Consider the following 15,071-nt stretch of genomic DNA (forward strand, 5'->3'; position numbering starts at 1 on the left):
AAATGCACATGTCGGGGGTGGCGCCTACATGCAGAAGTTGTTTGCGCTTCACGTTACAAATCTGCGCACACATCGGAGGGGGTTCAGTAGTTCTAGGCCCATTATTCATAGGTAACCCTAAACCGATGACCTGTAGGGGCTTTTAAAGCATCATCTCTGAAAAAATATTGGGTCCTGAAGTTTGCCGCCATCTCATTGGTGTACACAATTCGAACCACCTCCCACCCGCCATATGAGGAAATAACATGTGGGCGGCGGCTCTCTCATTCTGGGAGGGTGTCATATGATATCCTCCCACTCAATCTGCGCACGTGCGCCCCCGGGGTGGTTTCGCGGTGATCGGTGGTGCTCTGTGTCCCTGGGACACAGCAGAAGACCAATCGCAGTAAAGAGCTGATGACGTCGGCTCTATCATGTGATCAGTTGTGTCCAATCACAGCTGGTCGCATGTAAATAGGAAATGCCGGTTATCAGCAGTCCACTCCTCATGCTGATAGTTCATGAGGAGGAGAGGAGAGCAGGTAAGCGGCATTCCTCAGGGGGACATCTACACTGATCATCAGGGCAGTCATCAGTGCCCTGATGATCAGTGCCACCTGTCAGTGCCCATAATTGCCACATACCAGTGCCCATCAGAGCTGCCTTTCAGTGTTGCCTATCAGTGCCAGTCAGTGCTACCTATCCGTGCCGCCAATTAGTGCCACATATCAGCACCAGTCAGTGTCACCTATCAGTGTCCATCAGTGCCGCATAACAGTTCCAATCAATGTCGCCTATCAGTGCCACCTATCAGTGCTGCCTAACAGTGCCCATCAATGATGCCTGTCAATGCCCATCAGTGCCACCAACCAGTGCCTCCTCATCAGTGCCCATCAGTGCCACCTATCAGTGTCCATCACTGCAGCCTCATTAGCGCACATCAGTGAAGGAGAAAAATCACTTATTTACAAAATTTTCTAACAAAAACTAAGAAACTTTTTTTCCCCAAAATTTTCAGTGGTTTTTGGTTTGTTTAAGAAAAAATAAAAAACCCAGAGGTGATTAAATACCACCAAAACAAAGCTCTATCTGTCACAAAAAAAATGATACAAATTTCATATGGGTACAGTGTTGCATGACCGCGCAATTGTCATTCAAAGTGTGACAGCGCTGAAAGCTGGAAATTGGTCCGGGCAGGAAGAGGGTATAAGTGCCCTGTAGGCTAGTGGTTAATAAAAGCAAAAAAAAACCCAGTTGATCCTGCCAGAAATCTTATCAGCTCATAAGTCATGGCCTGGACTGAACGGAGCTAAGGGGAGCGCCAGCATGACTGCGGCTTGCAGATGAGGCGGAGATTGGATTTGGGTGGGAGGATATTCAGTAGGTAGGGGTGGTTACTCACCTGATTGGAGTATTGGAGTTTGAGGGTGGTCTTTCCAGGATGAGGAGAGGGGTTGGGACTTGCTGGGTGTCAGTCGGAGCTTGTGCCAGCACGGGTGAGGTTTCTCCCGCCCTCCCTCCCTGGACCTGTTTTGCTGTTTTGTTTTTGTTATTCCTCTTGTCCTTTGTGTTTGTCGTGTTGTTTGGTTTTGTTTGGGTTCCTTGATTTTATCTTCTTTCCTTGATCAGCATTTTGTGTCCTGGGGTGTTTGGCGTTTTTTGTTTTGTCATGGCAGCCGGCAGGGGTCGCTGGGTCTTTGAAGGCGGTGTTGGAGTGATCATTTGGTGGATTATGGGTTGGGCCCATCGTAGGTAGGGGTGTTCCTTCCCAATTATAAGGTCATGTTGGTAAGGTGGGAGTTCATTGGCTGTATCTGGGACTACGTAGTTGTAGTATTGTCCCCGAGGCAGTGTAGTAGCGGCTGGGGGCCTTTTCATTGGGTGTCAGATACAGCTGAGTTATTGATGTGAGTAACAGTGCCTTCGAAGACCTTGGACCCGGTTGGGGTCATTACTGTCAGTTATTATTTGATTGTACTGTATGAAGTGTTATGTAAGAGTTATGTTAATCCGTTGCCGCCCAGCCTATAGCCAGATGGTGGCCGGGCGAACAGCTCATCCCTCCGGGTGGACGCCATATGGCGTCCTTTCCAGAGCGCGCATTGCACATGCCCACAGGGCCACGCTGCGGCGCGATCTGTCACTGGCTGTGTACCTCGGACACGGCCGATGACAGTTCTGTGTACCGGCCCCGTTGCCAGTACCATGTGACCTGCTGTGACCAATCACAGCAGGTCACATGACACTTGTATACAATGGATGGCATGAAAGGAAGCCATCCATTGTATACAAGTGTGTCTAGCTGTGAATGGTCACAGCGATCACATGCACAAGCTGGGCCAATCACGTGTCATGTGATTAGCCGTGGCCAAATCACAAAAAGAAAAAAACCTGAATGAATCGATTTCATTCAGGTAAATGCTTGCTTATAGCAAAGTAATTCTTTGTTATAAGCAAATTGTGTAAAAAAAAAAAAAAAAAAAAAATACTGATCACTTCCCCAAAGTAGTACAACGTTACTATGGTAACATTATACTACTTTGGTCATAGTGAAATATGAAAAAAAATCTTAAAAAAAGAGAAAAAAATGTAACAAAAAATAATAAAAAAATGATCAATTTTTTTTTTTCGTACTGTCACCCGTCAGTGCCCCTGATCACCGCCATGCCAGTTATATGATGACGCTGTACTGCACTGGTGACAGTATGTAAAAAAAAAAAAAATAGTGAAAATAATTTCTTTATTTTCCGAAAAATTATGACAAAAAAATTACAACTTCAGAAAACTCGCCATGCCTGTTATGAAATACCGGACTGTCTACTTTGCAAAAAGGGGTAATTTGGGGATCTCTGTACTGTTCTGACATTCTTGGACCTCAAGAAATTAGATTGGCCATCAGTACTTCAGGATCGACCAATTTTCAGATATATCCCATAGTTTGAGAACTCTATAACTTTCCTACAGACTAAATAATAAATACTAATTTGGGTTATTTTCACCAAAGAAATGTAGTAGAATACAGCTCGGCCAAAATTTATGAAGAACAAATATTTATTTGCAAACTTTTATAAACAGAAACAAAGAAAAACGTGTTTTCAGTCTTTTTTTGTTAATTTAGCAAAAAATAAAAACCCCAGCGGTGATTAAATTCCACCAAAAAAAAGCTCTAGTTGTGTGAAGAAAATGATAAAATTTTAGTTTGGGTACAGTGTTGCATGACCGCGCAATGTCATTCAAAGTGTGAGAGCGCTGAAACATGAAAATTGGGCTGGGCAGGAAGGGGGTAAAAGTGCCCGGTATGGAAGCGGTTAAGCAACTATTTTACTGAATGAAATTGAGTTTGGTTGTGATTAGCTCTGATTGATCATTTGTGTACCATGTGATCACTGTGACCAATCACAGTTCACAACACAATTATACACAGTGAATGGACTGCTATGGCCGTTTTTGCCCCAAAAGGAGAGTCGCGTGGTTATTTCAGGTGGGAGAAGGTTGAGGGGGTGGTTGTTTTATTGGTTATGTGGTAAGTATTAGCCTCGATATTCTGCATATCCCTCAGTCATGTACTTTCTGCCTCTGAGTCCCTATGTTGGTGACAAGCCCCAATGTTGGTGACAGTGGGAAAAATTAAGCCCCATATCATTGATGAAAGTGAAAAACACTGCTCAAAAAAATGAAAGGAACGCTTTTTAATCAGAGTCTAGCATCAAGTCATTTAAACTCCTGGGATATGGATCTGGTCAGTGAAGTAGCAGAGGGGGTTGATAATCAGTTTCAGCTGCTATGGTGTTAATGAAATTAACAACAGGTGCATTAGATGGGCAACAATGAAACGACCACCAAGACAGGAATGGTTTTACAGGTGGAGACCACTAACATCTTTTTCCCTACTCATCTTTTCTGACTGTTTTTTTACTAGTTTTGCATTTGGCTAGGGTCAGTGTCACTACTGGTAGCATGAGAAGATATCTGGATCCTACAGAGGTTGCACAGGCAGTCCAACTCCTCCAGGATGGCACATCATTATGTGCCATTGCCAGAAGGTTACTTTAGGAGAGCTGGACAGGCTGTAGAAGGTCCTTAACCAATCAGCAGGATCGGTATCTGCTCCTTTGTGCAAGGAGGAACAGGATGAGCACTGCCAGAGCCCTACAAAATGACCTCCAGCAGGCCACTGGTGTGAACATCTCTGATCAAACAATCAGAAACAGACTTCATGAGGGTGGGCCCTGTGCTCACTGCCTGGCACCATAGAGCCCAATTGACATTTGCCATTGATCATCAAAATTGGCAGGTCCGCCACTAGTGCCCTTTGCTTTTCACAGATGAGAGCAGGTTCATCCTGAGCACATGTGACAGACGTGAAAGGGTCTGGAGAAGCCACGGAGAATGTTATGTTGCCTGTAGCATCGTTCAGCATGACTGTTTTGATGGTGGGTCAGTGATGGTTTGGGGAGGCATATGCATGGAGGGATGCACAGACCTCTACAGGCTAGACAATGGTACCCTTACTGCCATTAGGTATTGGGATGAAATCCTTGGACCCATTGTCAGACCCTACGCTGGTGTAGTGGGTCCTGGGTTCCTCCTGGTGCATGACAATACCCGGCCTCATGTGGCAAGAGTTCCTGGATGATGAAGGAATTGATACAATTGAATGGCCCCCACACTCGCCTGACCTAAATCCAACAGAACACCTCTGGGATATCATGTTTCGGTCCATCCGACACTGCCAGGTTGCACCTCAGACTGTCCAGGAGCTCAGTGATGCCCTGGTCCAGATTTGGGAAGAAATACCCCAGGACACCATCTGTTTTCTCATTAGGAGGATGTCCCGACGTTGTCAGGCATGCATACAAACACGTGGGGGCCATACAAACTACTGAGGACCATTTTGAATTGCTGCAATGAAATTTCAGCAAAATGGACTCGCCTGCTGCATCATTTTTTCACTTTGATTTTTGGGATGTCTTTGAATTCAGTCCTCTGTAGGTTGATAATTGTAATTTCCACCAAACGATGGGGCATTCTTACATTCCTAACACATTACCCAGTCCATATCAGTATAGATATCCAGGAGGAGATTTTTCCCCATTGAGATCTGATGTGTTTTCAGAGTATTCCTTTAATTTTTTTGAGCAGTGTAAAATAAGCCATGCTGTTGGAGGCAGTGAGATAAAATAAACCCCACTGCTGGTGATAGTGGGAGGGAAATAAGCACCATCATTGTTGCCAGTGAGATAAATTAAATTCCATTGTTTGTGGGAGAAATATAAGCTGCATATTGCAGTGGCGTCAATGGGGGAAAATGAGCCCTATTTTATTGGTGTTAGTGGAAAAAATAAGCACCATCATGACACGGATGGAAAAATAATCCGCACATTGTTGTTGTCAGTGTAATAAACTAAGCCTCATTTTTGATGACCATGGAGGAAAATAATCCTTCATATCATTGTTAAAAATAGGCAAAACTAAGCCCCTTTGTTGGTGTCAGTGGGTTAAAATTAGGCCAATTACTGGTGACAGTGGAAGGAAAATATGCGCATTCATTGGTGTCAGTGAGCTAAAATAAATTCCATTGTTTGTGTCAGTGGAAGGGAAAAAACTCTACATTATTAGTATCAGTGAGATGAAAATAAGACCCTATCATTGGTGAAAGTAAGATAAAAAGTAAACTTCACCAAGAAAAACAAGCCCAAAATCTTTGTATTTCACTGCCATTTACTCCCAGAATTTAGTATAGACCAATCTTCAGCAAGCCAAACCCAGGCCAGTTTGCTCATCACAACTTATAATAAATAAATAAACTGACAGATTCTGTTTTTATATGTTTTAGTTATTGTTAACACTTTGTCAGAACAAAATCAAGACCTAAAAATAAGAAATATAAAGCTATGTGCAATACATGAGAAAAATGAAGGATCAAAATATGTTATATTTTCAGGATGTCACACCCCTCTGACCTCCAAAGCTTGTTAGATAACTCAGAGGGAGGGTTGGTCACATTTCACCTCAGGGTCCAGTCCTTGGCAATAGTGGAGCACCAGCCACTTTTAGATGCAAGAAATGAAGTTTATTGACTCAACACTCCAAGGAGAGAGGATTAGTGCACGGGACACCTATGGGTTAGGCAGACTCCAGGAAAGGATACTTGTATTCCTACACATAGAGGACCTTCAAGCAAACCCAGATTCTGTGAATGCAGCTCCTGAATGTAATGCGCTGGAAGCCCAGAAGAGATAACAGAAAGATGAACTATTAATTCAACTCAGGTTGACTACAGCTTAGCAAATACTAAATATAGATAAACGCTCCTACTTAAGGCAGGGAAACGACATCTCTTGAGTATGTACAAAAAATGCTCACATGCCTGAGAGCAGATGTCCTGCCAAAATATGGACAATAATGTGTAAAAAGGGGAAAATAAACATGTAAGTCCTGAAATCAATTTGGATCAGGAGAGAGCCAGGAGGAAGTTGGGGGTAAGAGTGTGTCCAACTGTCTTATGCTGCTGTGAGCCTGCATCTCCCTCACTGTGAAAAGCTTGGTGAATATCGGAAGGAGGCAACTGATGATCACGTGGTTGCTTGAGTAGATAGTCCATGTGCTGGAGAGTCGGTGTGCAGCTTTTAGTCTCTGCGAGGATTCTACTAGTCATCACCAGTATTAGAGATTCTGTGGAAAATTTCTTCTTCAGCAGTTCATCAAGATAGCCAAGGAGTCCTCAAGTGTGTTCAGTTCTTCGGTTTTGGGGGGTATTCCATGCTCCCCCTCATCCAAGTTCAATGTTCCAATAAAACTCTAAAATGACACCCCTACACTGTTCCCTTGAGCCAGTGGAAGAGAGAATAAAATGCTGTGTGCCTGGCTTTGCATGCTTTTACTGAGAGAAAAGGACTAAGTTCAACAGCGTCTCTTTCAGGGGTGCACTACACTCGTTACACAATATGTATGGCATTTCACACAAACAGAAATGGCAAGAAGGTGCTCATTTCTTTATATAGCACCAACAACTTAGGTAGCACTTTAGATATTGTACCTTTACTCCCTGCCCCAAAGATTCTTACCTCATATACCTGCAGAGCTTTCTAGGGTTCTTACCCCTGAACTCAGTGAGTTACACACTCCTGCACTTTGTGTGTTATACACTCCTGACCCCTGCATTCTGTACATTCCTACATTTGGTGCAATATGTACTCCTAACCCCTTCATTACTTATTCCTGACTCCTCTGATGTTTCTCCTGACTCCTCTGATGTTTCTCCTGACTCCTCTGATGCTTCTCCTGACTCCTCTGATGCTTCTCCTGACTCCCCTGATGCTTCTCCTGACTCCCCTGATGCTTCTCCTGACTCCTCTGATGAAGTCTCCTGACTCCTCTGATGAAGTCTCCTGACTCCTCTGATGAAGTCTCTTGATTTCATCAGAAGCATACCTCATTATATTCTGCTGAGCATTATAACGTGCACAATGAAAGTCATATGTATTTCTGAAGGAGCCTACAATCTAATGCTCCTACAACAGTCATTAACTTATTCCAAGACCAACTCCTAGTTAGAAGCTCAGCAAACCATTAGTATGTTTTTGAATATGTTTGAATCCACCACCCAGCACAGCAAGGTAACAGCTAAACAAAAATTCTGCCTGTTCCATTTTCTTTGGGGGAAATAACATTTTTCTTATTTGGTCACTGATTTTTTTTCAGTGGCATTTACTTTACCAACAAAGAACTTGCCTGCGGCCTCATTCATTGACTGCTACACTATATCAGTATTATATATTTACAAACAGTTAATAGTGTATGGCCATATCTGGTCTGTAGTTATAGAAAACACTGAATACTGTATGGCCAGGTTTGGACTGCATTGAACACTTTGAAGAGATTTTTCAGGCTGAGAAAAGTTTAATGATGCAGGGAAAGTTTCACGGTGGAAAGGCTGTCCCCTTGCTGATTGAGGATCGTATGTATTATGTGAGTACGTTGCATCCCAGAAATGCTGAAGGGAAACCTAAAGACAAAAAGTGATATGCAAACATTAAAAAATATTGTGCAGACAAAAGTGAATGGCGTTATATAAAAATATAAAACAAACTATTAGGGGCTGTGACCCTTCCCTGCTCTATCAACGACCAAAAAAAATGGCTTTAGATATCTCTTTACTGATCTCCCTGGGTAGTGTGAACCCGGAAATACTCAGCTCTGAGAATCTTTGGCTTCAGAGTTGTCAAACCTCGGCCACTCTGACTGAGGAAGAAGCTAATTAACCATTTCCCCCCCCCCTTCCTGACCAGGCCATTTTTCGAGTTACGGCACTGCGTTACTTTAACTGACAATTGCGCAGTCATGCAATGCTGCAACCACATGCAATCTCCCCCCAAAAAAAAAAATACTCTCCAGCAATACACACCACACTGAGCATGTGAAAAATGCCTACGGTTCAGTCTGTCTTATCAGGAGATAAGAGGTAGGTGCTTGAAAGAGGGGAGGAACAGAGAAGAAAGGATCAAACGGCCTTTTTGCACAGTGCAGAGGATTAACCCCTTAGGTCCCACCCTGAGTATAACAAGCATGCTTTACTGCATATACAGAGTGATTTTACTGTTGTAGGTTTAGTAACACTTTCAAAATGTTGAATCCACCACCATTTTATTCTACAGGGTCTGCTTTCAGAAAATATACAATATGTTAAGCTTTTAGGTGCAATTTCATGTAAAACAAATGTGCATTTTAGAATGGTTGTGTAAAACGTAAAAAAAATGGATCCAGAAGTGACAGGGTTAGGGATATAAAGGGGGAAATGGTCATGGGAGGGAGAGGTTGAAATGCAATATCTGCATAGATTAAAAGGTGTACATGAACGTCTTGTTACCTTCAGTATTTTCCCGCAGCAGGCTTCATGATGCTGTATATGGATTTGTCCTTGAATGTTAGTTCCTATTTGTGGAAAGAAATGAAGTCATCTGAGCTGGAATATAATTATAGGGCTGGGACTTTAGGTATATGGAAATTATAGATATTCTGTATCTTTCTCATATGGAAGTTGTTACCATTAGATGTCCCAGTACAGCATCCTACTGACAACGCAGTATAGCCAGGACACCAACAACTGGGATAACAGTCGGAAACCCATTTCAGTGCAAATACCCAGCATACAGATTCCTATTCACAGTTCAAATATGTATAATAATACTTACCTCATAGTGAGAAGCTTGACTCACTTTCTCCTGCATATAAAAGACACTTATATTAAATATGATACATTATTACACATATATTATATTATAAAACAAATAACAAATCTTACGGTAATAAAGTCTTATGTATTACTAGAAATGAGTGAACCAATGAATAGACGTGTGCACGCTGGAATTATATATTTTGTTTCATTTCATTCATTCTTTGAAGAATTTTGTTTCGTCATATTCGTTATGTTAAGCCAGTTTGTTTTCGGAATATGTTTTGTATTTTCGGCCTTCCCTTCGTACATTTTTGGTCTTGGGTGAAGTTTCGAAAAATTTTGCAGCTATTCCAGAAGATTGCTATTTATTCAATCTCTTATCAAATTGGAAGGATTTGAATTAGAAGAATTCAATAGTTCAACCCAAACCAACCCAAAAGAAATGGCATGAGCGGATTGGACAATATCAACTGGCGTCATGTGCATCCAAATTGACAAATGGAATGAATTTCAGATCCATTCATCACCCGAATCTGAATTATTTAACAAATTTGAAAATTGAATTAATTTCCCCATGGGCCCAAACTACTATCGCATCATGCGATGTCATCCGAATGAAACAAATGCATTCATTCATTTCATTATAACTTTTTCTTTTGATTCATTGACATTGGTTACTACATCCATAGGGAGATTCGTATACATCCGAATCTCCGAAAATAAAATTTTCATTCCAAAAAAATGAATTGAAATGAAACAAAACACACGTCTACCAATGAACTAGGCTGGAGGATTTTTTTGTCCCAATCCTCTGTAACATTTTTTTTTTATTAAGGATATCAATCGATCACCTCTGAGCCCTATAAAACATCTGTTGCACAAATGTCAGAAGCATTTCCACTGCACACTTGTAAAGGATTAATGCCTGTTTCTTCAGTTCCATCCAGTGCCCAAAATGCAGTTTAATTTTCTGAAACATCTCAATCAGAGGACTTTGCCAAATTTTGGCCACAAGATGTAGCTGAGGATACAGGCATTCATTTCTTACAACAATTACAGGACATTTTGTTCAGCATGCACAGATACTTCAGACATTTGTGCAATGAATGTTTTATAAATAGACCCTCCAAGTGCATGGCCTGGTATTCTTATAGCAACTATTTGCCATTTATCACTAAGCATGAAGGTGGCCCAAAAACTGTCCCCATTTCAAACACAAGCCTGGCACTAATGGATAATAGATATTGGTTTCTTTGGCATCCCTGTTTGGTGCATGCATATAGTTACTATCTGCCATGATAACCAGGTAAAGGAGTCCTTTACACCTAATATGATCACTAGGGATGAGCTTTCAGATTTGGACCAAACTAGACTGAATTTTGACATTTCAACATATAGGCAAACTCAATACAGTGTCCACTTACCAAGAGACACCGAACCTCCAGTTGCAGCTGGAAGTCATACATTTAGTGGCGATATCACTACTACTATCATTACACACTTCCAACATCTAATACTGGCATTTCTTTATTACATGAAAGGTGCAGGAAAGAGCCCCTAGGTGTGTTCCAGTACCAAAAACAGACACATTCCAGTATAATCAGATTACCAAATAAAGCAATTAAGGTGGACTAATACTGCTGGTACTGAAAAGCTCCTCTGCCCCTTCACCCCATGGATTCTACATACAGAGTGAATGAATCTCTTTGATTCTCATGGTTGTTTATTATACGAACTGGAGCATAAGATTTTAGGAACTTTTAGTTCCCTTACTCTAATCGGCCCTTTCATGTATTCATAGGAAGTATTGTAATAAGAGATAAGCATTCTGTTGTTTATTCCCCTTTTACGTGCAAAATTGTCATGCTGTGAGTTTTTGTAATGCTTTAGCATTATTTTGAGTTATTTTGAGGGGACAGCAGTTGTACAGCAATGTACACACACTACTTTACATTGTAGCAAAGTGTCATTTCTTCAGTGTTATCACATTAAAAGATAGAATCAAATATTTACAAAAATGTGAGAGGTGTACTCACTTCTGTGAGATACTGTGTATGTATATATATAACTATCATTATTATTCTATTACCTGAGTTCCTGGCAAAGTCCTTTCAGAAACATGTTCATTCTCATACACTAAGCTACTTGTTGGAGTCTCTAAAAGGAAGGTACAATGTGGTGTAAAAGAATTGTTTTAAAAACACAATGAGATAAAATTAAAAATAAGATGAATAGTACAAAATACAATTAATAAGATCATATAATAAAATCTTATGATCAAATCCATAAGATAACATTACATATACAATCCAATGGCTGCCACTGCATGAGAAATGGGTGCCCAGCAAAGCATGTACAGAGTACATATCATCCAAACTATAAGGTGGCACTCACCAGACTTGAAAGGCTGACAATCAGTGATGAAGTTTTGATTGGATGTTAGGATGAAACACATGCTAAAGACCAAAGAAGGATCTGAGGAAGAGGACCTTGTGCTTCTTTAAAATATTAAATATAAGATCACCGAGTGGACACCTTTGAGGTTCCGTCAATGCTGCCTTATCTTTTGGATTATATATATATATATACACACACCGAACAGCCAAAACGTTATGACCACTGACAAGTTAAGTGAATAGCATTTATTATTTAATTTCCTTGGCATCTGAAACGGTGGATATATTAGGTAGCAACTAGCAAGTAAACATGTTGTCCCTAAAGCTGATGTGTTAAAAGCAGAAAGACTGGGCATTGCAGTTTGCTGTGTATGGGGCTATCAAGCTGCAGACCAGTCAGGGTGCCCATGCTCACCTGTGTCCTCAGCCAAAAGTGCCTACAATAGGCATGTGAGCATTAGAACTGGACCACGGAGCAATGGAAGAAAGTGGCCTGGTCTGATGAATCATGTTTTCTTTTACATCATGTGGATGGTTGGGTGCATGTACTGTACGGTGGTTTACCTGGGGAAGAGATGCCACCAGGATGCAGAATGGGAAGAAGGCAAGCAAGTGGAGACAGTATGATGGTTTGGACAATGTTCTGGTGGGAAAACTTTGGTCCTGCCATTCCTATGGATGTTACTTGACATGTACCACCTACCTAAACATTGTTCCTGACCAAAGACACCCCTTCATGGAAGCTGTATTCCCTAGTGGCAGTGGCCTGTTTCAGCAGGATAACGTATCTTGCCACAAGTCTGATCAGTGGAGGCTCCTTCCTCGTCCAGCCACTCGGCTTCTCCTCTCTACTGGCTGGCTGTGTGTGCCCTGCAGATATTGGCTCCTGTGTGCACTGCCACCTCCTGTGTCATTTCTGCCGGGGGGGAGGGGTCAGAAAAAATGCCACCCAAGGCAAATGTTCAAGAATGGTTTGAGTATCACTATGAGTTTTTGGTGTGTACTTGACCTCCAAATTCTCTAGATCTCAATCCAATTGTGCATCTGCGGGATGTGCTGGAAAAACAAGTCTGATCCATGGAGGCCCCACTTCTCAACTTACAGAACGTAAAGAATCTTCTATTGACTGCTTGGTGTCAGATACTACAGCATACCTTCAGAGCTCTAGGAGGGTCCATGCGTTGACAGGGCTCATTTGGCAGCATAAGGGGGCCTACTCAATTTTAGGTGGGTGGCCGTAAACCTATGGGTGATCTAATTTAAAATAATAATAATAAATAAAGACAAATGTTGTTAATCCAATAAAATTGTGTGTTTTGCTCTACATGGCAGCTATGGTCAAACTCAGATTTGACCTGAATATCCTATAGAACTCCTTCACTAGAAAATCTGATCAATTACTTAGTTTTCTATATGTACTTATTCAAGTGTTTTACATTTTTTGTAATGCTGATCTGATCAAAAATACGTTTTAAACGATATATTATGATGAAGTTTACTCAAACACAGGAAGAAGAATACTATACTGTACTTCTTTTTGCCTTTAGAACAAAGTACACAATGACTTCAAGGAGCAATATCCCAAACACTGTGCCGATGACAATTCCAGCAATTTCCCCACCGCCAAGTCCACTTCCAGAGGTCTGACATAGTGTTGAAGCTGGAGGACAAAATAGGTCAGATAGAGGGAAATTACAAGAGAAAATGGAGAATTAGAATGTTATCAAAGCACCTGAAAGTAAATGAACAAAAACTATTTTCATTGAACAAAACAAAAATTTATAAAGTGTTTTTAAACCCAAATTCTTAATGGATAAGTTCACCTTTATGGAAAGAATAATAAAAGCACATATTGTTGCAGGAAATATTGAGCCTGGAAAGCATTGCACTTGTGATCAGTAGATCATGGGTGCAATGTGGCTCCTGCAGATATGTCCTCTGGCTTCCAGCCCTTATCTCTATACACAGTCCTCTGAAACTCAAGTCCATCTGCAATAGTAGAAGATGGTACTTGCAGTTTATTCATTCACAAGAAACTGAGAACGACAAATCAATGAATGAATGAATGAATGAACTGTGCTGGTGGAGCTCTACACAGCTGTGCTCTTTTAAAAAATTGACAGTAGGTAAGAGGAGAAGAACCCCCACCCACTGTCATGGGGGAAGGAGGATCGGGGGGAAAGGAGTTAGTAAAGGTAGGAGGTTGTTGAAATATGTTACATGTTCCACCCTGTATTGAGGGTAGAAGGTTCCAAAGGAACTGTAGAGGTATGAAAGTTTAAGGCTTAATGTACACGGGACGTTTAGCCGTGTTTATGCACATTTGCATTTAGAAGCGTTTTTAAAAGATAACCCCAGGAGAACCTCCCAAATGACCAGAATGCACTGAAAAATAGTAAATTCACTGAAAAAGGCTACTAAAATACTGAGTTATTTTGTCAAGTCATGCAGTATTTTAGTAGTGAAAAGCATGCATTAATGTTTCAGCTCTCAGCAGGATTCTCACTGACAACTGAATGTAAAATAAAGAATAACTGGCAATTAAAAAATAATAAAAAAGCCCTTCGAGTCTGGTATGGATTTTGAGGGGAAGCCCCACACCAAAATTAAAAAAAAAAATGGCATGGGTTTCCCCCCAAAATCCTTACCAGACCTTTATCCGAGCATGCAGACCGGCAGGTCAGGAAAGGAGGGGGGGGCGAACGAGCACCCCCCCTCCTGAAACATACCAGGCCACATGCCCTCAACATGGGGGGGTGCTTTGGGTATGGGGAGCTCCCCCCCCAAAGCACCTTGTCCCCATGTTGATGGGGACAAAGGTCTCTTCCCCACAACCCTGGGTTGTGGTTGTGGGGGTCTGCAGGCAGGGGGGCTTATCGGAATCTGGAAGCCCCCTTTAGCAAGGGAGCCCCCAGATTGTGCCCCCCCCCACGTGAATGAGTATGGGGTACATAGTACCGCTACCCATTCACAAAAAAAACGCTGTGGTGTGAAAAAAGACAGGAGTCATTCGTTAACAAGTCCTTTAATAAAAGAATGTCCCCCAAAGTAGATCCAACATCAATCACGATGTCCGCCGCCGCCAGACATAGGTCACCATAAGTTATTGCCTGTTGGTGCCTCTACTGTTATAAAGGATTTTGAATTTGGCATTAAGTGGGCAGATGGATCTACAAAACCCAGTCATTCAGGAAATGTAAGTTGTCTTCTCATCGAGTCAGGAGACAAGCTGGTGAGGGATCTTTTTTGGTCACATGGACTACAGAAAGAAACCACTGATGGATGGCCATGTCAATACTGAATTTATAATGAGCGGGCAGCATCCTACTTGAAGGGAAACATTTCTTTGCAGATAAGACAAAGGGATGCAGGGAGAAGCCTTTCAAAGATACGGGACAAAGTACAAAACTATGATAAACTACTACCAAGGTGAAAATAAAATGTATACTGTGTGTATCATTACTATGTTGAGCTTTACAGTATTGTAGTTTTGTGTTAATGAACTTTATCTATATCTT

The 15,071-nt window shown here is 41.5% G+C and overlaps 1 protein-coding gene across 1 annotated transcript in view; it reads right to left on the reverse strand.

Moving 5' to 3' along the window:
• Nucleotides 1-5,794: 5,794 nt before the first annotated feature.
• LOC149443905 (cell adhesion molecule CEACAM8-like) overlaps nt 5,795-15,071 on the reverse strand; it is a 31,269-nt gene continuing 21,992 nt past the window's right edge. The window contains exons 5-9 of the mRNA XM_089655225.1: nt 13,085-13,213; nt 11,247-11,314; nt 9,174-9,203; nt 8,849-8,913; nt 5,795-7,987 (exon numbers count right to left, since the gene is read on the reverse strand). Of these exons, the coding sequence (XP_089511351.1) occupies nt 8,851-8,913; nt 9,174-9,203; nt 11,247-11,314; nt 13,085-13,213 (290 nt within the window). The 3' untranslated portion in view covers nt 5,795-7,987; nt 8,849-8,850. The remainder of the gene's footprint in view (nt 7,988-8,848; nt 8,914-9,173; nt 9,204-11,246; nt 11,315-13,084; nt 13,214-15,071) is intronic.

This window comes from Staurois parvus, unplaced genomic scaffold (genome assembly GCF_062004578.1).
Source record: "Staurois parvus isolate SC_StPar_1 unplaced genomic scaffold, SC_StPar_1.0 ptg000827l, whole genome shotgun sequence".
NCBI lineage: Eukaryota > Metazoa > Chordata > Amphibia > Anura > Ranidae > Staurois > Staurois parvus.